A 26,176-nucleotide genomic window follows, 5' to 3' on the forward strand; every position below is an offset into this window, starting at 1 on the left:
ACAGTGCAAATAACCTCAATGATTGTCACTACCAAATCTAAAATGAATGAAAGCCTTCCACATTATGTCAGTCAATACTACTTAATGAAACAAGACACCAATGACATACATTTTAAAGTACATAAACTAAATCAACACAATTAACACAATCTGTGACTAATGCATTCATCACAGGATTAAAACTCCTTGTGACCAATTATAATGTGTGCAAAGTCAACATTGTTTGCATCCTCTTCCTGTGATCTAATGCATTTGCATGTTTTCAAAGGTCCTGTGTATCTTGATCCAGGCAATTTGTCTTGATCTTTAAAGTTTCATCCAAAGTAGCTCTTTTTTTTCCTCATTCCTGAAATTCATTCACACATTAGTGCCTCAATTGTCTTCTCTTCATTGAGCCAGATTCACTACTGTGCTTTAACCACTGCTCAGTCGAACTCTGTATAATATTAATGCATGTGCTTGTCATTTGAATATTCTGAATGCTGGTAACCATTGAATTTTGTATTTATTCACATTTGTTCCTTTGAGCCTGAAGGAATGACTGATTTGCCCCAGTATTTTTAAGACGACAAATATTTGCTCCTTTTGAGAACATAGTTTAGACCATAAAGACAACTTGGCAAAATCTAGTAATTTTATATACTGGTACCAAATCAGGAATTCCCAAATTGAACCATGTATTTTTTTAAAGTATCATGCACTTTTTCCCATTCACTAACCCAACATTTTCCACAAAGCAATCAGATGCTGACCTAACCTCATGAGCACATAACAGGTCATCTTTCTTTTAGATTTTATTCAGGAATTCTATTAGAAAGTCAACAGCTATATCATTATCCAAAAACTGTGCATTCATTTAGAGCCATGCCGTCTTTTTGTTTTTTTTAAAAAAAATTGACCCACATCCAGACACCACATATCTCCTTGAACTGATCATCAGCCCAAACTCCAAAAACGTATGAGAAAAATCCTACCTTGACAACTTAAGCTTTCCTCAGCAGCAGCTAGGCTTTCAAATTTTATGTCTAATAAAAATCATTTATGGCTTCCAATCTCTGGTTTAGGCAGTCATCCAGTTTACCATGTTATATTCAGATGAACCATTGGAACCAATTTGCCAGTTACTTGTATACTTTATTTCAGTTCATTCTGTGTATCTCAAGACATGTTCTTATCTGAATCTATTCACATATAACATGAATTTTACTATATCCTTGGATACAAGAACACCTATTTATTACATCATCTGATTTGTACTATGAACAATAATTAGTGTAAATCATATGGGTCAGTTTGCATCATTTACAATGGATGGGAAAACAATGTCAGAATTTAGGAAGATATTTTAATACTTAACAAGGGAATGCCTTGCCAAGGAAAAAGATGTAGGGGATTGGTTAAGTTAGATTCTTAGAGTTCATTAGAGTCTGCCAGTTCCTTTATTAATGTTGCAAGTATATTGCACGTGGCTATATGTTCATCATACTTCATTATGCTGCAATGTCATCTGATTTGATGACGGTTTAGGAGAATACAATGTTAATATGGAAGAAAGAGATCCAACAAACTTTTATGGAAGCTGTTTATGTTTTCTTGAGCAATTATAAAATGTGAATTTTAATAAAATTGAATATTTTACTTTTTTTCAGGAATGTTTTTTCTGGCTAATGAATCACCTAAGATAAATACATTTTATATTCCAGTAAGTACAATTTTTCCATTTTTGTTTTCTTTTCATGCCCAATAGGTAGAGGTGGAAGCAAGAACAATTTGGATCATTGGCTGTTATTGTTTTTGGATTTGCTCTTGCCCCCCTCACCCTCCCCATCACACCTGTCATTGCTACTAATTTCTGCCACTAATTTATCTTTTTAATTGCTTTATTCGTCAAACTTACTGGAGGACTTTGTTTCAAAACAAAGGTTTTGAAGAATATTATGATGTAAAACAAAAGGTGGATAATACACATGGGAAGAGTACTTCCATCAAATAAAAAGTAACAAGCTGATACCAAAATAACATTTAATTTGAAGTACGCTTTGCACAAATACAAGTTGACGTTGGTAACAAGGGAGGAGAGAATTGTGTAGTTTTATTTGGCAGTGGTCGTTATTTTAAGATGTGTTTGTAACTTTGGGTATAATTTTAAATGTTTACAGTTTTAAAATGAAACATATCTTTTAAGATAGTTCTTTTTTTATTCTCCTTTACCTCATTCCACTCCTGAATTATGAAGCAGCTTGTCATAAATGAAATCTTTTAAGCTTCTCTAAATCTATTTATTGTTTTTACACTAATTTTGATGAAGATAAAAACTGAGTATTTTTTAATTTGGCTATTTATGATTCAACAATTAACATTATTTTTCAATTGGAACACAGACATTGGGGCCTGCACCCCGTTGGTGTTCATTCCTAGATAACTTGACGGAGGAGTTAGAAGAAAACCCAGAATCTACAGTGTATGATGATTATAAATTTGTCACCAAGAAGGATCTAGAAAACCTAGGTAAGTTGTGTTAGTAATTCATTTTTACGTTTGACCAGAGTAACTCATTTATGAAATTAATTGCATCAAAGAGCGCAAAACTTCTTAAAGCTTGTCCTTTGTAATATCTGTGCAGTTATTTTGATAGCCCAGACAGCATTTCTCAAGTAATCTGGACTTTAGCCTTCAGTCTTAGAACTTAAAACTTGATGTTTATTCCAGTAAAATATGTTTAAATCATATCCAATCCGAAATCTAGCTATTTCTTGGTGTACATTCACAAGTTGTCAGATGGAAAATATAAAATCTTTCAAATAAACTAAATACAGAATATCTGTTTAGCAATATTAACATAAGCATTTTAGGACATACTATTGATAGAGATTAAGTCAATTTTGTACTCCCTTATTTCCCAATGCAATAGCATGTAAATAGCTTTTGAACAGTACATACCTATCAAAGTGAAAATTATTTTAATACCATAAAACCTGTTTTGTTTTCCTTTTGCTTGGAATATGGCACTGCTGTAGTATTAGTCATTCAGTTTTTAATTGTATATGACAGGAAGTTCATGATTGCTGCCTTTTTTGTGCTGATTCAAGGCCATCCTCTGGAAGATATTTTGAATATAATAATTCTTGGAAATAGTTACAGGAAAGACTTCTCACATATTCAGCAGTGGTTGAGGGTTAAAAAGTGTAGTGTGTCACTTGTATCTTATTAGCATGTACTTATTTGATTGCTTTTGGCATAGAAAGTATACCATTGGTTGGACGTCAGGGATTCTGAGGGGAGGGGAAAATTTGAAATGTCCTGAGTCACAGGATGGTTGAACAAAAACTTGATGAAAGGATGGTTGACGTCTTTTCCTGAAATAGGAGGAAGCAGGAATCCACAAAGCCTATAGAGATGCAAGAACTGTGGTGCTAAAGTTGGATGTTATAAAATGTTATTTGAAGCAAAGCAGTGGGGGAACTTAAAAGGACAGTGGTGAGGATGTAAACAATGTGCTGGGAGACCAATGACTGATGTTGATTAATATGAGTAGGGCACACAGGTGTTCCCTGGTTATGAATGGTCTGACTTGTAGAAATCTGACTTTACACAGATTCTGCCAAGCATGTTTCAAGCCAATAATAAATGCTTCGTGTTACTCATTAATGACTGGATACAATATATATTCCATTAGTTTAATTACAGGTAGTGTTAGGCTGATTATTCAGTGAAATGAAAGAATTATAATGTGTATGTAGAGCAATATGACGGGCATTTTTATAGAAAACAGACATTTCTGACTTGCAGAGAAATTGACTTGCGGATAGTTCTCAGGAACAGAACCCTAGTGTAACCTGGAGATTGCCGGTTTATCCAATATCCAATATCCACCTATTGCTGGGCAGAATATATAATTCAGATGCTTTGTGGTTGATGGGAGGAGGGTAGGTGGTGCAGAATGTGAGGCCCGTTGGGAAAGTGAAGATCTTAAAAGCAATATAATTATTTTGTTGAGGTGACATTAATACTGCAGGGATAATAGTAAAGCAGCATGGTGATAAATGGCATTTGAGCAAACTTGTTTTTGATCTAAATGGACTAGGTTTTACCTTGCCTGATTCTGTAGTGTAGTGGTTAGCGTAATGCTTTACAGCGCCAGCGACCTGGGTTCAAATCTAGCCACTGTCTGTAAGGAGTTAGTACGTTCTCCCCGTGTCTGTGTGGGTTTCCTCCGGGTGCTCCTGTTTCTTCCCACATTCCAAAGACATATGGGTTAGGAAGTTGTGGGCATGCTATGTTGGTGCTGGAAGCGTGGCGACACTTGTGGGCTGCCCCCAGAACACTTTGCAAAAAGATGTATTTCACTGGGTGTGTCCATGTACATGTGACTAATAAAGAGATCTTAATCTTAAGTGGCCTGAAGATGAGATGGAGGAGAGAATCCTTATCAAGGCAATAGATTTACCTCTACTAGAAAACATTTCCCCTCTACTTTTTCAGTACAGATAAAGGGTCTTAGCCTCAAAAACATCAGCCTGACCCGCTGAGTTCCTCCAGTAGCTCAGTTTCTCCACCAGGTTCCTGCAACTGCAGTCTTATTGTGTCACCAGAAAACATTACTTCCCTATTTCACATACCAAATCTGTCACCTTGTGCTGCAGAGTACAATTTCTGTTGTGAAGGAAGTAAATTGGGTGGGGACTTTAAAACCCCTAGTTTATCTTGGAGGTTTGAAAGTGGATTAAGAGAATCTATTGATTGTGCAAGAGCATTTTGAAGATGCATGCTGGATCTCCCATCACTTCATTAAAAAGACAGTCAGTAATAGTTTTGGGAGAGTAATCATAATTATCAAAAAATTGTGTGAAAGTAGTACATAATCTTTCTGAAGCAATGCTTTTAGAAAAAATTACAAGTGTTCTGTGCTGTATACCTTTCTTCTGTAGGTCTTGCTCACCTTATTGGCACTCCACTGCTACGGGCATACATGCACGGATTCTTTATGGACATTCGACTATATCACAAGGTATTCAAATGTGCCAGTATAGTTGCTTTCAGCATTGGGTCCCTAAATTACTGTTTGACAATGCGCCATCCCTGCTTTTATTTTCTTCTAACGCTAAATATATCCCTCTAGTACATAAAGACAACTAGGTTGTAAATTTGTTTATTTTTAATTTATTTATTTCAACTAAATCCAGTTTGAAATAGCCTATTGGAATATAATCTTTGATACAATTTTCCATAGAGGGTTGGTAATTCCTGAATTGTGTAATTTTAAAGGTGAAAGCTATGACAAATCCATTTGCTTATGAGGAATACCGAAAAGATAAAATCAGACAGAAAATAGAGGAAACTCGTGCTCAAAGAGTCCAAGTAAAGGTAAGAGGCTACTGCTTGGTGTAAATGGTACAGTATTGATTTTTGTTATGAAGCAAAGTAGCAAGATAGTTTATTGTTTATATGCTCATCATTATAAATCAAGGGTGAATAATGTTTGCACCTGCTTTTTTTAAAAATTCTGGTGCTAGCAAAAAAAAGTGACTAGATTTAAACATTAATTACTTAATATAGATGTATCTATTGTAAACTATGTACATAGAATGCACGTAGCATTAGGAATAAAGTAGATGACCTAGTGGCACAACTACAGATTAATAAATATGACATTGTGGCAATCACCGAGTCATGGCTTTATGACGGATGTGATTTGGGAACTAAATGTCCAGGGGTACACAGTGTATAGGAAGGATAGACAGGTAGGCAGAGGAGGTGGTGTGGCCATGATGGTTAGTAATGATATAAAATCAATAGAAAGGAAGGACATTGGGTCAGAAGAGGTGGAATCCTTATGGGTGGAGCTAAGAAATAGCAAGGGTAAAAGGAATAGTAGCAGTTATATATAGGCCCTCTAATAGCAGTCAGGAAGTGGACTATAAGTTGCAGTTAGAAATAGAAAAAGTGTGTCAGAGTGACAACGTTAAGATAATTATGGGGGATTTTAACATGAAGGTGGATTGGGAAATCCAGCAAGGCAGTAGATCTCAGGAGACTGAGTTTGTGGAATGTCTACGGGACGGCTTTTTGGAGCAACTTGTTGATGAGCCCACCAGGGGATCGGCTGTTTTGGATTGGGTGCTGTGTAATGAACCGGAGGTGATTAGGGAACTTAAGGTAAAGGAACCATTAGGAACTAGTGATCACAATATGAGTTCAGTTTCAAATTTGAGAAGGAGAAGCTGATAACTGGTGTATGGATATTTCAGTGGAACAAAGGAAATTACAGTGGCATGAGAGAGGAGCTGGCCCAAATTGATTGGAAGAGTAAGCTAGCTGGAGGGACAGCGGAGCAGAAATGGATGGAATTTCTACAAGAAATAAGGAAAGTGCAGGATAGATATATTTCAAGAAAAAAGGTTTTGAATGGAAAAAAGGCACAAATGTGGATAATGAGAGAGGTGAAGGCTAAAATAAAAGCAAAAGGGAGGGCATACAAGAAAACAAAAATTAGTGGGAAAACAGAAGACTGGGAAACTTTTAAAAACCTGCAGAAAGAAACTAAGAAGGTCATTAGGAAAGAAAAGATGAATTATGAAAGGAAGTTGGCAGATAACATTCGAAAGGATATTAAGAGTTTTTCAAATATGAGTAAAAGAGACACGGGTTGATATAGGACCAATCGATAATGGTGCGGGAGAGATTATAATGGATGATAAAGAGATAGCAGAGGAACTAAATGAGTATTTTGCATCAGTCTTCACTGTGGAGGACATCAGCAATATACCAGATAGTCAGGGGTCTCAAGGAATGGAACTGAGTTCAGTTAAGATTACAAGAAAGAAGGTGCTAGGAAAGCTAAATGGACTAAAGACTGATAAGTCTCCCGGACCGGGTGAGGTGCATCCCCGAGTTCTGAAGGAGGTGGCTTTAGAGGTAGCGGAGGCATTGGTGATAATTTTCCAGGAATCGATAGACTCCGGCATGGTTCCGGAGGACTGGAGGGTCGCAAATGTAGTTCCGCTGTATAAGAAAGGTGGGAGGCAGCATAAAGGAAATTACAGACCTATTGGTCTGACATCGGTGGTGGGAAAGTTATTAGAATCGATCCTCAGGGATGAGATTATGGAATACCTAGAGGTGCATGGCAAGGTAGGTCCAAACCAACGTGAAGAGAAGATCCTGCCTGACCAACCTATTGGAGTTTTTTTCCTGAAGAAATCTCAGGTAGGGTGGATAAGGGAGAGGCGGTAGATGTTGTGTATTTAGACTGTCAAAAGGCCTTCGACAAGGTGCCGCACAAGATACTGATTAATAAGATGAGAGGTCATGGAATTACAGGTAGGATAACAGAATGGGTGGGGCATTGGCTGGTTGGCAGAAAGCAAAGGGTGGGAATAAAAGGATCCTGTTCTGGTTGGCTACCGGTTACTAGCGGTGTTCCGCAGGGGTCAGTGTTGGGGCCGCTTCTTTTTACGTTAACGATTTGGATAATGGAGTAAATGGTTTTGTGGCTAAGTTTGCAGACGACACCAAGATAGGTGGAGGAGTAGAGAGTATTGAGGAGACAGGAAGGTTGCAGAGAGACCTAGATAGTTTAGGAGAATGGGCAAGGAAATGGCAGATGAAATTCAATGTTGAGAAATGTGCAGTTGTACACTTTGGAAACAACAAATAAATGGGCAGATTATTATCTAGAAGGGGAGAAAATTCAAAGTACAGAAGTACAAGGGGACTTGGGGGTACTTGTGTAGGATATCCTAAAGGTTAACCGCCAGGTCGGGTCGGTGGTAAGGAAAGCGAATGCTATGTTGGCATTCATTTCGAGAGGTATAGTGTATAAAAGTTAGGAAGTGTTGATGATGCTCTACGGGGCACTAGTGAGGCCCCATTTGGAATACTGTGTACAGTTTTGGGCCCCATATCTTGGGAAGGATATGCTGATGTTAGAGAGGATTCAGAGATTTACGAGGATGATTCCTGGAATGAAAGGGCTTACATATGATGAGCGTTTGTCGGCTCTTGGACTGTACTCACTGGAGTACAGAAGAATGAGAAGAATGTTTCCCTTGGTGGGTGAGTCCAGGACCAGAGGGCACAATCTTAGAATTGGAGGGTACAGGTTTAAAACAGATGAGGAGAAATTTCTTTAGCCAGAGGGTAGTGAATTTATGGAATTCTTTGCCACGTACAGCAGTGGAGGCCAGATCATTGGAGGCATTTAAGGAGGAGATAGATAGATATCTAATGAGTCAAGGTATCAAGGGATATGGGGATAAGGCCGGAAATTGGGGTTAGAATTTTTTTTTTGCTCATGGAGCAGAATCTTCCCCCCCACCCCCCCATTTCTCATTTCTTTTTCCACTTTGGAGCAGACTCGATGGGCCGAATGGCCTACTTGTCTTGTGATAGAAAGCAAGTTTACTGAGTGGCGAAATGGTGTTAGGCTAATATCACTGGGGGGAAGGTGCTGGAATCTGTATTGAAGGATGTAATAACAGAACACCTTAAATAAGAGGATTGAGCGGAGTTAAAATGGATTTTTGAAAAGAGTCCTGTTTAACTAATTTAAAGTTCTTTGAGGATCTAGCTGTTAGAATAGATGAAGGGGAAACCACTGGATGTAGTGTCTTTAGATTTTGGAAGGCTTCTGATGATTCCATCCAAGAAGCTGGTTAACAAGGTTGGAGTACGTGGAATTGGGGTTAATATACTAACATGGATTGAGAATTGATTAATTAGACACACAGCAAAGATTGAGAATAAATGGATCTTTCTCAGGTTCCTGGGCTGTGGCTAATGGAGCATTGCAGGGATCAATGCTTGGAGCCCCAGTTCATGATCTATATCAATGTTTTGGCTGGGAGGTCATATTTCTAGTTTGAGAATAAAGGTAAGCCCTTTAGGACTGAAATAAGGAGAAATTTCTTCACATAGGCTAGATGACTGTGGAAGCTTGGTTGTTTTGTTCATTCAAAATTGAGATTGGTGGATTTCTGGCATTAAGGGAATCCAGAGATATGGAGTGAGGGCTCAAAAATGGCACTGAGGTAGAAGATCAGCCATGATTGTGTTGAATGGCAGAGCAGGTTCAAAGGGCGGTATAGCCTCCTCCTAGTTCTTATGATCTTGTGAACAAAATATGGTCCTGAAGATATTGAAGCAAAGATACTTGATCTTTTTAATTCCAATACAATCTTAATGTACTCTGCTCCATCTCAGGGCAGTAGATTCTAGTGATACCTCATAATAGTGATGGTGGGTCTTGGTCTTCTATCTCCATATATTAGATATTTTTATTATTGCTCTAGAAAGCGGTTTTGGATAAATTGTAAATTTTTGATAATAAAAATTCAAATGGGTCACAACTGAAAAATGTTTTCCAGTTCCAATTTGTTTTGAACAATTTAGTAATGCAGTGTTATTTTATAGTACTTAGTAGAAGTGGCATTTAAAAAAAAAATCACTGAATCTAAGGGATGCTGTTGAAGAATGTAATTTTTGTAATACTGCACTACATTTCAAAATAACTAAATCTGTGGGCATATTTAATCATGATGCTTTTCTGAGTTTTCCCAAACAGTTATACACAGTTATAGCAAGTGTTCAATAACAAACTACACAGATCCTTTTTAACTTTTAGTCAATGTACACATTTTGTATTAATGCTAATTTTACATTTAATATTCCTATGTACAGCAATTGCCAAAAGTAAACAAAGAGCTAGCAATGAAGTTTATTGAAGAAGAAAAAGAAGAACAAGTACAAAGGAAAAAGAAGGGAAAGGTAATGATCTGGCTGATGTTAAATACTGGTAGAACGAGATGGCTTTATAACGTCTGTAGTAATGTGGAGTAAATGAGTTTAATTTTCCTTGGATTTTGAGTGTTCAAGTATTAAGTTTATTTAAATGCATTATTTGTAGACTTTTGTACTGTATTAGTTAAAAATCATTTGAATAGATATTGTTGCAAACTGCCCTAATAGTTTTCCCTTTGTTGCATGAGGGCTTGGTGAGTTTTGAATGGCTATCATTACTGCTTGGCAAAATGCATGACCCTGAGAAAATAAGTTTTTTATGTATGTGTATCATGGTTCCCTTGCACAAGCATTTCAGAAGGTGGGACGTTTATTTTCAATATTTCAGCCTGTCATTTTAATCATATTTGTTAAGTTGTGTTGGTAAATTGAGCAGAATATAGATTGTACTAGATAAGGAAGAGAGGTTTCAAAAAAAAATCAGGTGCAAAAATAAGACCTTCATGCAAATCAGAGACAAGTCCAAGGTAATGCAAAAGGTGGTCCGTAGTGTTCCATTGCTAAGGTGGGGTTAGGACTATGCAGGTCAGTTTAAGAACCTGATAATTGTAGAAAAGTACAAAGATCGTGTTACAATTTCTACTTGACAATCTGTTTAATATTTTTGAAAAGTTGTGAATTTTGCATCTAATATTACAGCTGCTAGATGCCAGAGGGTTTCCTTGAACTGATACCTGATGGGTATTGAAAACATTGTGTTCTTTTTCAGAGTTTGCTTAAACTTTGTGTTCTCTTTTGAGGTCAGTTGTCAGGAATCCAGTTTATTATCACTGACATATGTCATGAAATTTGTTGTTTTGCAGCAGCAGTACAGTACCATACATAAAGACACAAAAATTATTGTAAGTTACAAAAATATAGTGCAAAAGAGGAATAATGAGGTCGTGTTCATGGACCATTCTGAAATTTGATGGCGGAGGGGAAGAAGCTGTCCTTGAATCGTTGAATGTGGGTCTTCAGGCTCTTGTACCTCCTCCCCGATGGTAGTAATGTTAAGAGGGCATGTCCCGGGTGGTGAGGGTCCTTATTGATGCACCACCTCTTGAAGATGTCCCTGATGGCTGGGAGGGTTGTGCCCGTGATGGAGCTGGCTGAGTCTACAACCCTCTGCAACCTCTTTCAATCCTGCACATTGGAGTCTCTATACCAGGCGGTGATGCAACCAGTCAGAATGCTCTCCACCGTACATATGTGGAAATTTACAAGAGTCTTTGGTGACATTCCAAATTTCCTCAAACTCCTAATGAAGTAGAACCGCTGGCATGCCTTCGTCGTGAATGCATCAATGTGTTGGGCCCAAGGTAGACCCTCTCTGATATTGACGCCCCGGAATCTTGAAGCTGCTCACCCTTTCTACTGCTGACCCCTCAATGAAGACTGGTGTGTGTTCTCCCGACTTCCCCTTCCTGAAGTCCACAATCAATTCCTTGGTCTTGCTGACGTTGAGTGCAGGGTTGTTGATACGACACCGCTCAACCAACCAATCTATCTCATTCCTGTACACCGCCTCATTGCCATCTGAGATTCTGCCAACAACAGTGGTGTCATTGGCGAATTTATAGATGGTGTTTGAGCTGTGCCTAGCCACACAGTCATGAGTGTAAAGAAAGTAAAGCAGTGGGCTAAACGTGCATCCTTGAGCTGCGCCTGTGTTGATTGCTAGTGAGGAGGAAATGTTACTATCGATACACACTGACTGTGGTCTTCTGATAAGGAAGTCAAGGATTCAGTTGTAGAGGGAAGTGCAGAGGCCCAGGTTTTGAAGCTTGTTGATTAGTACTGAGGGGATGATGGTGTTGAACACAGAGCTGTAATCGATAAACAGCAGTCTGAGGTATGTTTTGCTGTTGTCTAGGTGCTCCAAAGCAGAGTGGAGAGCTAGTGAGATTGCGTTTGCTGTAGACCTGTTGTGGCAGTGGGCAAATTGCAGCAGGTCCAGGTCTTTGCTCAGGCAGGAGTTAATTCTAGCCATGACCAACCTCTCCAAGCACTTCATCACAGTAGATGTGAGTGCTATTGGGTGATGGTCATTGAGGCAGCTCACTCTGCTCTTCTTGGGCACCAGTATGATTGATGCCCTTATGAAGCAGGTGAGAACCTCCGACTGCAGCAGTGAGAGGTTGAAGATGGCCTTGAACACCAGTCAGTTGGTTGGTACAGGTTTTCAGTACCCTGCCAGCACCATTGCTTTCCACTGACTGTTAATTTCTGGCATTATTTGCAGCTATATTAATCATCAAATTTTTTTTATAAGGAAAGGGGCTTGAGATGGGATTTAATTTTGTTTTTTGCATACTGTTCTTATTTCCATGATTTGTGTGTTTTGAGTTTCCCGCACTGCCATCCATAAGATTAACAGTCCAGTGAATGTTGGGAAGTGAATACATTGTTGGAAATCTAGTCCTCTGGAGGAGAAGTGAAATCAACAGTGTGGGAGGCTTTAAAGGTCTTGCATTGCCCCATTTCAAAAAAAGTTATTACCCCACACAACCGTACTAAACTTTCACTTTTAATCAATGCCACAACAAAAGTTAACCAGTTATCAGTTTCTTTTCCTTGGATGAAATGTTGATGTGTACATTTGCAATGGTCTTTCATCTTCAGAGTCATTCATTATGCATATGGCCCTTTGGAAATAGGATAATCTGCCATGTAAATAGAATTTTATTTTCCCACAATGTTAAAATGTTTCACAAGGTGTAAATCAAGCAGCTGTGAGGTTGAGATCAAAAATACTTTGAAATAATAGTTTTCCTCTGATTTTTGGTTCTTAAACAAGAAATTTTAACGTAATTGTGTAGCTTTAATTCTGTACACCTAACAATTGTGCTAACCCTGACCATAACTTAAAAATTGCATTATGTGTTCAGTTTTGATCCTTTGTTATGTTACTCATTTTATGATCCTTTCAGTTCCTTTTTCTAGTTCTTGTACTACTTAAAATTTTCTCAATTCCCAAGTTAAAATAGTCATTCAGAATTTAACAGCTACAGAGAATGTTGCAGCTAATGTCCTTGGAAGATCTAACTGGGTGGAAAAGCCTCTCAGTTTAGGCACTGTTCCACTTGGTCTCTGGCTATGTCTGTTTGAGCTTCTCCCAGTTTGAATGGTGCTACACGAGGCAAGTTTCTGGTTTCTTTTGAACCATGTCCAAACATTGTGAGCAAATGCTTAATTTTAATATAATTAGCTAGATCACGTTGGGAGTCTGAAACCACAGTCTTAAACTTTAAAGGCAATTGCTGTGGTATAAGGAAGGAGTTGGTAAACATGGATTGGGAAAATAGAATAAAGGGTAAGATCAGCTATGGCAGACATTTTAAGGAGATGTAGTAAATGCCATGATTCAACAGGCTTGGGACTTTGGTGATGCACTGTCAATTTTTCTGGAATATTGGATGTTGTTCTAACTAATACTCCAACACACTGACTTTATATAAGTATTACACAGTACAGTATTATAATAAATTTTCTCTAAGTTTGAGCATAGGATGCAGAACCAAGAGAGATTGAAAGGAGTATGGGAACTGACATCCTGGTGAGTTTGAAGGGAGTGCAGAAATCAGCACCTGGTTAACCAGATGCCAAACTATCAGGGTTTCTGAACAATTGGATAATGAATTATCAGACTTTTTACTATATTTCATAAATCTCAGCAACACTATATTCTGGTGAGGAAGAAGCTCTTCTAGGAGGGTGCACCTTCTCTGACAAACTAAGATAAAATTAAAAGGTTATACAATGTGAATAGAGTCATAGAGTAGGTCAGAAGATTGGGAATTCTTTAGAAACCAGCAAAGGGTGGCTAAATTATAGAGGTACAAGACTGAGGTAGCTAATAATATCAAAACTTGCATTAAGAGCTACTACAGGTCATGTATAGGAAGAGAGGAGCTAAAGTACACTTCCATCTGTTGGAGATGAGACTTGGGAATTAATAATGGGGTATAGAGAAATAGCAGAATCATTTTAAGCTGGTCTTCACAGTAAAAAAAAACTTCTTAAACTTCCCAATAATAATAATAATGAATCAAGGCCTTACCGAGAAGGAAGAACTTTCAATCACTGGAAGAAATGTTCTAGCAAACTAATGGGGCTAAAGGCTGAGCACTCCTCTGGATCTAATTACTTGCATTGTAAGGTCTAGAAATAAGTGTCTGCAGAGATGCTGGATACATTTATTGTCATCTGTCAAAATTTCCTGGATTCTGGAAGTCCTAGAAGATTAAAAAATGGCAATGGAGCACCATTATTCAAGAAAGGAAGATGACAAAGCAAGAAACTTTGGGCCAGTTAACATAACATTGTCTCGGAAAAAATGCTAGTATCCACTTCTGAGGAGATACCGGCAGCACATTTAGAAAATCATAAGACAATCTGGCAGTGTCAGCATTGTTTTATGAAAGGGAAAACGTCCTTGCCAAATTTGCTAGAGTTCTTTGAGGATGCAACAAACAAGGGGGATAAAGGGGAGCCAGCGATAAAGGTTTTCTACGTGGCTGGGTAATACATTGGAATGGATAGGAGAGGAGTAGCCAGCTAACAGAGAATGGTTGAAATAAATGTGTTATTTTGGGATCAGTAACTACAAACTAGTGGGGTGCCACAGAGATTAGTGCTGGGGCCTCAACTATTTACTCTCCGTTAAGGACTTGAATGAAGTGTACTGTAGCCAGATTTGCTATTGATACAAGGATAAGTGGGTTACCAAATTGAGGAGCTTGCAAAGGGGTGTAGATTAAGCCAATGGGCAAGAGGTTAACAGATGGAGTATAATGTGGCGAAATGAGATTATTGACTTTGGAAGGTGAAATTATAATTTGTTTTATCATTTAAGTAGAGTGAGACAACAAATGTTGCGCTCCAATGGGATCTGGGGACCCTAGTGTATTGGGAGGGGGGAGTGCAGGGAGTAAACTTGTGTGTATGATAAGTAATTGGGTTAAGGGACTGTTGTGGTTTTACAGGGTGCTGATGAGACTGCACTTAGAGTCATATTCGTACAGCACGAAAAGGGCTGTTTGGCCCACCACATCCATGCTGAACTTTTTGCCTATCTACACTGATCCCACTTGCCCACATCAGAACCTTATCCCTCTATGCCTTGCCTATTTAAGTGTCTGTCTGAATGCTTCTTAAATTTAGTAATTGTAACTGGTTTCATCGCGTCCTGGCAGTGATGGAAGTACTGTGTTTGGGGGAAAAAAACTTTACAACTCGGATCCCCCTTAAAACTCCTTCCACTCACCTTAAACCTGTGCTCTTGTTTTTGATAGCCCTACCATGGGAAAAAGATTCTGACTATCCACCCTACCTATGCTGTTCATAATCTTGTTTGCTTTTATCAGGCCACCCTTGACCACCTCTGCTCCAGAGAAAACACACTCAGCCTCTCTGATCTCTCCCCATAATTAGTCCTCCAATCTAGGCAACGTTCTGCTAAATCCCTTCTGCACTCTCTCCAACACAATCACATTTTTCCCATAGTGTGGTGATTAGAACTGTGCACAATACTCCAAGTGCAATCTAACCAGCATTTTGTAAAGTTGCAACATAATGTCCCAACTCTTATTCTATGCCCCAACCTATGAAGGCAACCGTGCTATGTGCTGCCTTCACCATCCTGTTGACCTATATTGCCACTTTCACTGAATTATGGACTTGAATTTTTGGGTCTCTCTGTTTATCCACATTCCTTTGTGCCCTATCATTTATTGTATATGTCCTATCCCTATTTGACTTCCCAAAATGCATCCCTCACACTTCTCAAGATTAAATTCCTTAGATGGCCTTCCTCACTATCCACACCACCACCAATTTTGTGTCATTTGCAAACTTGCTAATCGCATCTCTTGCATTCACATCCAACTCATTTATATCACAAAGTGCAAAGATCCCAGCTCCAATCCTGTGGTACACCACTAGTTACAGAATTCCAATCAGAAAAGCATTCTTTGCTTTCTATAACTAAGCCAATTATGGATTTACTTAGCCAACTCATCTTGGATCCTATGTGTCTTAACCTTCTGGGCCAGCATACCATGCAGGACTTTGTCAAATGCCTAACTACCATCCTGCCTTCATCAATCTCCTTTGTGACCTCCTCCCAAAAAAAAACACATCAAATTAGTGGGACAGGATTTCCCCCTCCCAAAGCCAAAAGATGTTAACTATCCCTTATCAATCCCTGCCTTTCCAAATGTACATATACCTAAGAATTTTCTCCAATAATTTCATGAGGCTCACTGGTCTATAGTTACCCATTTATCCCTGCTGCTAGCCCAGGTTGTATGCTTCAATCCCAGGTAGACTTCTGATTCACGCAAATATGGGCCACAGAGCGACTTTCTAGTGAATTAAAATCAACTGGTAGGTCATCCTTTTTAAATGTAGAAGTTTAATTGTGTTTCCAGTTATCAGGTTACATGCATTATTACTTGTATGAAAGAATCATGTCTTACCTATTCATTTATTTGATTAGCAATTAACCTAAATAAATACAGCATTCTTCCAAGAGCTTCCTACATTTCAAAGTTCTCCCTACAGAAATAAGCTGAACAAGTAATCTCCAGTGATTCCTAAAATATGTAATCGTCTCTTCCACTTGAAAGAGTGAGGTCAATTTTACAAACTGGACTGCAGTCCTGTTGAACACTGAATTTCAGTGATAACGTCCTTAATTCATATTTGGGTTTATAAATCAAATACTTTGAGTATATGAATCTTATGTTAAATTTATGAATTTGTGGAACCCATAGAACATATTTTGTGTGCATCCTATTCTTCAAACAAAAAGTTGAAAGTTTGGTAACTGCAGTAACATCATGGAAGTTGATTCATTTCTGATTTTTGCAATCTGAGTTCCTGATTTCAGCTAAATTGTAAGGAACAGGGCTATCTGATGAGCAAAACTGAGGCACCTCAGTAATTTGAAGGGAAATTAGTGAATTAAATTTAAACCACCTTCATTGTTTTTATTTAGTAATTTTTCAGACCACTGCATCAAACTACTATTTTGATACATGGTTTTAAAGAGCCTGGGAAATGGTGATTTATTTTCCAGCAATATAGTTATGTACAGATTTGGCCTTTACTTTCAAAAATGATTTGTTCTGTCATGATTTGCAAGTAAAAAAAATCTGGATTTTTTTTCCCTGTTTATGTCAGAATCTACCCAACATTCTGCGAGATGAGCGATTCAAGGTCATGTTTGAAAATCCAGACTTTCAAGTGGATGAAACCAGTGAAGAATTCAGGCTCATAAATCCAATTGTGTCTAAAGCCTCAGAAAAAAGAAAGAAGAAACTGAAGCAGCTACAGGACCTGATGGAGACTGTGCAGGTAATACATTGATTAAAACAAGTGCAATATCTTGGACTGCAAAGCTCTAAAAGTGATGAAAAATATGCATTTTAATGATTGCAGTGACAGAAAATGCATTATAGGAAATGACTGGGATAGAGGTTTTGTTCTAAGGTAAAAGTTTCACCCTTTTTTGAAATGAAAACAAATTGCATAGTATCCTAAGTATCATGACAGTTGGGGAAAAAAGAATGTGATGAGTCCATAATTGGGTGATATCAGCAATGGGTTTCTAAAAGCCCAAAGAGGGTGCAATGAATTGCTTTAGTCTCTATCGTATGCATAAAATAATACAAATATATATGTTAAAATGACAACTTGGCAGTCACTTCAAATTTTGACACAGCTTTAATTCAGCTGAAATTGAGTTGCTGCACATACATTACATAGCTTTCATATTTGAAACTATATTCTTGCCATACAAATATATTTTGTTAAGCATCGTTACTTGTTCAATCACTGGCTTTGTTCTGTAACTCGTTCATAAGTTCATCTGTTCAGGCAGCAGATGATTTCAAATCTTGTACTACTTTGATTTTCAAAGATGCATTCTTTATATTGGATCAAACTTCAAAGTACTGAAGGCCCATCTTGGATGGGGAGTGTGCTTTCAGTTTGCTGGTTCTCAAACTATCAAGAGGGAGAAAAAAATTGGGGCTATTTGGGCAAAAGCCAAAGAAATCTTTGACTCAGGAATATAATCCTGGGTCTTTGGATGTTTGAATTGTAATAGCACTGGAGGAGGCCATTTAGTCGTTGAAGTCTATGCCATGCCTTCGCAAGAGTAATAGAAGTGGTACCACTATCCTATCCTTTCTCTATGGTCCTATGGTTTTTTTTCTTTCAGTGATAATCCAGTTCCCTTTCAAAGCCACTGAATTTGTCTCCGCTATCCTGTTATTCAGTATGTTCCAGATGCCAATTACTCACTGAATAAGGGACACATCCCTCAAACTGCCTTTGGTTTTTTCTTCCAGTCACCTTAAGTTTGTGTCCTCTGGTTCTGAGCCTTTCCAATAGGAACAATTTCTTCCTCTCTGCTTCTGTCCAGACATCTTATTATTTTGAATACCTCTCTTTTCTCCTTTCAACTTTTCCTGCTCTAAGGAGAACAATGCTATCTGTTCGGATCTTTCCCTGTAATATAACTCCCTTATTCATGGAATCATTCAACAACATCTTTGGTGCACCTTCTCCAAAGTGTATAGCCTCTCCGACATCACTCCTGAAGTGCGGAGGACTGAATTGGATGGGATACTCCATTTGTGGTGAAACCAGTGTTGTTCATGCCTACCTCACTTTGTATCCTTTACCTATAATGTATGAGCTTGGGATTTTGTATGTATTTTTTAATAACCACTTTCTCAATCTGACTTGCCACCTTCAATTCATTCATGTAATTGTCCAGTTTTCTGTCTTTTGGATTATGCCCTTTGTATCATATTGCTTCTCCGTTTTCTTCTGAACAAAATGTTACTTCAGACTTCTCATTATTAAATTTCATTTCCCAGAGTTCACCCATTCCATCCGTCTTTTATGACCCATCAGTATCCTCTAAATTACTATAAAATTTTGTCAAATTTCAAAGAAAAGAATAATTGTCTTTGACATTTTGGAAAGTTGCATTTGTATTGACAAATGTGCTATTATGATCTATAGGAAGAGGAAGAGTTGGAAGGAAAACCTAGTGATGCAGAGAGCTCTGAAAGTTCTGATGATGACCGTGGCTGGGTTGAAGAGGTCCAAAAACAGCACAAACTGTTGCGCAAAGAGCAAAAGTTGAAACTAATGGAAAGTAATCAACAAGTTCATTCAAAACCTAAATTCTTCGAGATCAAAGCTGGAGAAGAGTTCAAAAGTTTTCAAGACACTGCCCATAAACAAAAGCTGCTCAAGTAAGTGTTGCATCTATTTCACTAAACAGTTTTTTACCTTTCTGATGTGCATAACACCAATTTCCCTGGTATTGGATTTGAGATTTGGTAGAATATTACCGGGGTTACATTGAGGGGAGGTTACATAAGCTTCCTTGGTATTCCCTGGAATATAGAAGCTTATGAAAATTTGATTTTAGAACTTTGAAAGAAATTGATAGGGTAGATTGAAATCTTACTTTTAATTGTTGAGGGTGTCCAGGACAAAGATTTGAGCAAAGATGTGGAAGACTCCAACACTTTCTCAAAGAAAATTGGATATGAAAATCAAAAAGCTGCAGATATTGAAAATCTCAAATTAAAATGCTGGAAACGCTCAGTAGGTCAGACAGAATATGTGGAAAAATAAATGGAAGACAATTCATCAAAGCGCACACAAAATTAGATGTATTCATTTAATAACTGAATCTGGTAGACTTTTGTGAGTCAATACTAATAAAAGTTATTGAGTTATGACGTGTGGCAGAATTGAAGTATAGGTTAACAAGGATGTCATTGAATGCTAGAATAGGCCCAAGTGTTTAAAGCCTAACCAGTTTCTTATGAGGCATGTTGTTACTCCATGCTAATCTCCCCTTTGCCAAGTATGGGACAAATGGAAAAAAATTCTCAATTTAAAATTTACATTTGAGAACTTTTTATCAGTTGCTGAATATCATCTTTATTAAGTTTTTAGAATTGTTTCTGAATTAAAGTTATAGGTGTTCATTCTTCTTGGTCTTGAACACGTGGTTATGCTGATTAGTTAGGACTGAGATAACTTGCTTTGTCAGATGCTGTCTTTTGATGAGTACTAAAGTCTGGCCTTTTATCTGTTCAAGCAATGTTACCAGACCTTGTTGAAAAACAAATTTACTTGCTCTTCATCTCTCTTTCTCGTTGTTAGCCCTTGCCATGTGAAATCTAGTAGCTAATTTGCCTATAAGAATTCAAGTTAATTTGTTGGCTTGAGAATGTTGAGCACATGAAAGATAATTGCTCTAAGAAAATTTGTTCATGTAATTTAAAGTTTGTAAAATAATTAAAATTATAGTAGACCATTTATATCATCATCTCAGCCACCTCCCTTGTCTCTTTTTTCACTACTTTATCAGAAAACCCAAGTAATACAATCTTGTTTCAATGATGGTATGTCAATCGCTACCCTATGTCTTTGTGATTGTGATTTTTAAGCCATATGCAGCAAAGAATTCATGGCTATTAGTTGACTTCAGACCAGTCTTCTATAAGAGCACATGTTTGCTGTGTCAAAAGGCTTTTTCTGGGTTGTTTCTCAGAGATTCCATTGCACTCAGAGGAAGTATATGCCTGTGAATTTTTGGTCAGTGAAAAAGTCATTTGGATTATTTTCTTGGTCGACTATCCTGCTGATAAGTGACTTTATGTAGCCACCGCAGTGATGGTTTGTCTTGGCATGAACCACTGTTTACAGAAAGGATGGCTAGTGACAGAGACACAGGCATTCTTTGGAATCTGACAACATGCAATGATGGTCATTTAACGTAACACGGCTGATTAACCTTATCTTAGCTATACTACATAAGGTGGTGGTAACCATTGCAGTTATACTGCACTAAGATCCTGGAGGCCTGGACTAATGTTACTGCAGTATTTTGGGGGGGGGGGGGGGTGGGATTTAATTTCAATTCATTTATTATATGAATCTTGTGTAGGAACTGGATATCAGTAACTGGATGAAATTACCAGACTCTTGTTTTGGGGCAGGAAAAAAAGGTCATTACCCTTTCTGGCCTGATTATGATGGTTCAACATACCAGTCAATTGTGCCAAACTGCATTGCACTGTTAGAGTACCTTCAACGAGGACTGCAGCAGTTTAAGAAAGTAGTACCTTCCCAGAGAAAATTAAATTTGAGCGACAATTGCTGACCTTGTCAGCAGCACAAGGTTTTGTAATTCAGTAACACATCTGGTAATTAGAATGTCATCATTATTTTTTTTACTGTACAGAACAACACTTGAGGATCGTTTGAAGCAGGAAGAAAAGTCTGGAACACTCCATTTGTCTGATACCACTGTAGGCAGTAAACAGTTAACGTTTGCCCTTAAAAAGGTGAGCTAATTCTACCATCTTTATAATGAAATTGGAATATTTATAGAAGGATAAAGCAATAGTGAATTAGTACGAATAAACTTTGAGATTATTGGAAATTTGTATCCAGTTGCATGGCACTGAAATTACAATCTTCACCTGGAAGTTCTATTATACTTGAATGGATGAGGTAATGTTTAATTATAAAGAAATACTATGATTCAAAATATAAATTTGGGCAGTAATACAGTTGTAATTTTCACAATGCATGCATCTGATTTCATTGGTCCATATTGAACATTTCTGTGGCTGTAGTTTGTACTGTGTTCAATCCCTGTTGATACAGAATCACAATGTTATAGTCTGCAAGTTTATCAAGTCTAGGTACTTGTTCTTCAGATAAACCACCTAGTTCAATTCCATGCTCCTCACAATTTTTAATCTTTTTCCAACTAATAATCTAATTCCTTTGAGATTTATGCATACTGCTTCCACGGATTATGACCTAGAGTCCCAGTTGTTTAAAAATCTGTTTAGACCTTTTGATCATCCTAAATTTGTAATCCTTTGTTAATGTCTTACTGGTCAGTAACAAGATCCTTGTTTGCTTTTGCTAAACATGCAACTAAGTAACAACTGTCCATGGTACTCTGTTTCTGTTAGTTTGCCACAAGAAATTGAGGATTAATTTCTACATCTCAGCCCCTTATTACTGATTGGTGAAACACTAACAATAAACTGCCATGTCTTTTAAGCTTCTATAATTTTTTAGACCTCTCTCCCATCATCCAGTAAACACCTTCATTCATTAGAGCCATAATTTCTCAGAAATCTTTAAAATATTCCACGAGCATTGGTGCATTGTGCCTGCATCTACAAAATACATTGCAATTAGTCTCCTAGGCCACTACAAGAGCACCTACCAAACCCACAACCTCAGATATACGAGTGCTTCTTTGGAAATTGGAACAGTCTTTGTGCTTTATGGTAACATGGGGCCCTGGTTGTTTTGACATCTTCTAGCAAAGCATGAAGCACGTGTTCTTTCTTTTGCAGAGTTTTGATTCAGTACACTAATTAATGAAACTCCTGTATAATGTAGGTAGCCAGTCACAATGCCTGGTACAGCAGACGGAGCATTCAGTGTCTTGCATAACTTGGAGAATATCTAAAATCTCCAATAGGAGATTAAGGTATGGAAACAGGCAGTCTGCAAGATTACTACCTAGGCATTGAAGACAAACCTCCTGAAGGCTTCAACATATCCTTAAAACCACCCAGATAGCATTGAGTTCCCTGGACCTTATCCAGGTTACATTAATTCTCTGATTTGAGAAAATCATTTGAAGAGTTACGATGCTTATCAGATCAGCATAAAATTTATAGTTGGTGTAGAAATGGAAAGTAAAATTAGACTGTCCGGTGGGGCATATTTTAAGCATTTGCCATATTGAACAGAGTTGAAGATTTACTGTGTGTTTGACATTTGGTGCTGATGCTATAGAACAAGGAAGAAAATATTCTATTAGGCAGAATTTTTTTCAGCTTTGAGCTCCAATGATTTTTGCTGTTAAAGCAATAGACTATTTCAAAAATATTGGGGATGAGCAGACATCTTGAGATTGAGAATAATTGTATTTATAACTAGTGATTGAAAGCTTACTATAAACAACAAATGTCAAATTTGTGTTTCCATTTCTAATGGTTTTTCAAAGGTTTGAAAATGTGAAAATAAATTACCACATGATTTGAGATCAAGTTTCAAAGCTAAAACTTTGAATTTGGTTTGATTAGTTCAGGCATCAATGAAAGTGCAATATTGACTACGTTTTAAATATTTTAAAGAGAAAAATCGAGTTCTTCTGGTTGTACACACATATAGAGACCTGGTTTAATTTCATTTTGGCTTTCTTCTTGAATATAGATAACTTGCAGCTTTGTACTGTGATTTTTCTTTAAAGAAAGGGATTTAAATTGCTCCGGAGACACCTTCTTTAAAGTATCAGATTACAATTTAGCTGGCACTGTTTCATCATTAATTAAAACTTCAGAATGTATGATGGGAGGAACAGGAGAAAGGAAGGACTCTCACAGGCAGAGATATGGAGGACATCAGAAAGGTGCAGGGTGGTGGGGAAGGTAATTAGTGTGCTGGAGTGAAAACCAAGTGAGGACCTACTTGAAAGACAGCACACTCCCATGACAGCAATGTTGGTTCACATTAATTATAACTGAAATAGATCCAGATCTCCACTTTCCAGTTGACGCCCACCTTGTATCTAGGACCCATGCTTTGAATGTGCAAAAGAATGTTGCACAAGTAACAAGTTCGGTTTTATGGAAGTCACAAGACATGAATGTTATGTTTTAGATTAAATTTGGCCATGTAGTACACAAAGTATATTGTGTGAAAGAATTTCTGATTCCTGTTTTGAATGAGGAATTTATTTTCAGAGGCCTTGTTGATAGAAAACAACTTAACAGATTGGCAATGAAAATGTGTCCAATTTTTTATTGCAATCCCACATGAAAAAAGATAACGTTTTCTTTAACAAGTTATAAAGAGAGAGCCAGGTTGAAAAAGTTAAATTTTCAACAGCAGAAATTGTGGAAATGTAGTTCATTTCCTTGGTCTTCAGCTGAGAAGTAATATGTATATGTATCTGGCCATGGTTAAATGCAATAGACAGAAATTTTTTGTTTGGTGTCAATTGAAATGCTAAACTATAATTGAATGTTGCGTGCTTCTAAATTTATCTACCAAATTTGCTGAACCATTATCTTTCTTTTGCCATAGATGCTAATTAGTGGAAGCAGTGTGCATAATCTCAAGGGAATTACATTGTTAGTTGGAAAAAGATTACAAGTTTTGAGGAGCATAGACTATAGTAGAATTAGCTGTTCTTATTTCAAACTTCTAGCATCCATAATAGTTTGCATTGTACACTGTTCATCTTTGGAAGTCACTTGATCACTGTATTTCTATCCCCAAGATAGCTTTCCTGCTATTTTCAAGAACCTCACCAATATGCTAGTTGTCCCAGTTTAATCCTCTTTATTTTCCCTTCCCACTGCATTCAGTGTTCTATCCTCAGCATGAAATTATTTAGAAGGCCTTTCTGCGTGGGCTGTAGACATGCAAGTTATTTAAATTTTTCAACCTTTCCTTCATAGTCCGAACAACAAAAGAAGCGACAGGAGGCTGAGAAGCAGCATCATGAGGAGAGAAGACGGCTGAGACGTTCAGCAGAACACCTTCGAGGCAAAGCTTTGAAAAGGAAGAGATTCTTCTAAAACAAAGAACGTTAAGTTTCCATTTTATTTCCCCCAGAGTAAGTGGGTGCCAGGCATCATCAGTAAAATAGAAAACAACAATTAAAGATGTTTGCAGTGACTTTGGACAAGAACTCGTGCCATCTGCTACTTCAGATTAGACAGCTTGAAAGAACTTGTATGTGGGACCTTGGACATTTGTATTTTTGCATAACATTCTCTGGTGTACAGATTAAATACCATGTATATTTATCAGAACAGTATTTTCTAACAAAAATACAGAATATTATTTGTCTAAGTTTGATTATTCAGCAGCACCTGTTTTTTTCCCTCTAAATCAGCATTTTCTACAAGAAAATGGTAAATGGTCTTTTATTGTTTAGCATTATTCTAAATTAAGTGATTTTGTGGTAGGGAAAGGAATTTCTTTCGTATATAAATTTATGAGCAATAAACAATCTTCGGGATGAACTCAGTGGGTCCAGCAGTATCTGAGAGGAAAGGAATTGTTGGCATTTCAGGTTGAAATCCTGCATCAGGACTGAGTGAAGAGACAAGATTACCAGGAAAAGAGGAGAAGGGGAGTGGTGAGAAAGGACTTTGAGGTGATTGGTGGGCTGAGGAGGGGTGTAAGGTGACTGATGGGTGTGCCGTGCTGGGGAGGGGAGTGGGGGTGGAGTTGGGAGACAGACAGTTGGCGGGTGGAGGCAAACAGAGAGGAAAACAAAATCAGTGTGTGAAGGTTGGAGACAGCTGCAGGAGGGAGATAAGCAGGAACATAAAGGGCAACCATTGCTGGACTGGGATAAGTGAAGGAGGTGAGAATGGGAATCATTAGTGGAGGTGAATGGCAGTTCAAACCAGAACCAGATGGTGGGGGTGGGAACTGTAGGTGAACTGTGAGTGGGTGGGTGGAACCATGAGGATGAGAATGAGTTGGGGGGGGGTGGGGGGGTGCTGGGTTCCATTTAAATGCCTTTTTGCCCCATTTTTTGTTTCTACTTTAATTTCTACCTTTTGTCTTTTCCACAATTTCTATGACTCCTTTTATAAGCAATTGAAGTACTGAACTCTGGCAGCAGTTTTGTATACAAATGCTAATCTGGGACCCATTATGTCCTTGAGATCTGAGTTGACAGCCATGCTGCATTTCTTGCTTAGACACAAGTGCCCCTTTTGGGGCAGTAAGGGGCAGCCTGGTCTGGGCCACCCCTTATCTGCCTGGGTGACCTTTCATAACTTGTGCATTGGTGTTACTTAGTCTAAGTTTGCAGGCTTCCTCAATGCCTAAACTTTTTCCCTGGCTAAATCTTTTGCTGGTTGTCAGCTGAATCTTTGGCATATCCATAATCTGTTTCTGAATTTAAAAAAAAATCCCTTTTGTTTCTTTTTGGAGATGTAGTGTTTTAAATATGCTTTAGGGTTAGCGTGTGACTCCTCATTAGTGACTTACAGAAAAAGAATGGGGCTTCTAATTTTGCTGACAAAATAGTGAAATTTGCCTTTTGCGTGAGCAAGATTGTAACCTTGTAATCTAGCACAAAATTACTTATTTAGGAGGTGGAAACCACAGACAAAGTGGATGCATTACTAGCATGCTGTTGAAAGCAAAGTGTTTCTTTTTTCTGCATTGGAATAAGATGCATGATAAGAATGAATTCTCATCTGCTTGGGTTGGTTGTTGGTTTGCAAATATAGTTTTTGTTCCGGTGGTCTCCAGAATCAGTTGAGAATGGCCCCGGTAAGAGTTTCACAAA

General features: G+C 37.8%; 1 protein-coding gene across 1 annotated transcript in view; it reads left to right on the plus strand.

The window, feature by feature from the left end:
- nol10 (nucleolar protein 10) overlaps positions 1 to 24,995 on the plus strand; it is a 94,759-nt gene extending 69,764 nt beyond the window's left edge. Inside the window, exons 13-21 of the mRNA XM_052025308.1 lie at positions 1,650 to 1,702; positions 2,382 to 2,508; positions 4,929 to 5,008; positions 5,266 to 5,364; positions 9,679 to 9,765; positions 16,966 to 17,139; positions 18,820 to 19,055; positions 21,065 to 21,167; positions 24,321 to 24,995. Coding sequence (XP_051881268.1) covers positions 1,650 to 1,702; positions 2,382 to 2,508; positions 4,929 to 5,008; positions 5,266 to 5,364; positions 9,679 to 9,765; positions 16,966 to 17,139; positions 18,820 to 19,055; positions 21,065 to 21,167; positions 24,321 to 24,440 — 1,079 coding nt within the window. The 3' untranslated portion in view covers positions 24,441 to 24,995. The remainder of the gene's footprint in view (positions 1 to 1,649; positions 1,703 to 2,381; positions 2,509 to 4,928; positions 5,009 to 5,265; positions 5,365 to 9,678; positions 9,766 to 16,965; positions 17,140 to 18,819; positions 19,056 to 21,064; positions 21,168 to 24,320) is intronic.
- Positions 24,996 to 26,176: the final 1,181 nt, after the last annotated feature.

Source organism: Pristis pectinata, chromosome 10, assembly GCF_009764475.1.
Source record: "Pristis pectinata isolate sPriPec2 chromosome 10, sPriPec2.1.pri, whole genome shotgun sequence".
NCBI lineage: Eukaryota > Metazoa > Chordata > Chondrichthyes > Rhinopristiformes > Pristidae > Pristis > Pristis pectinata.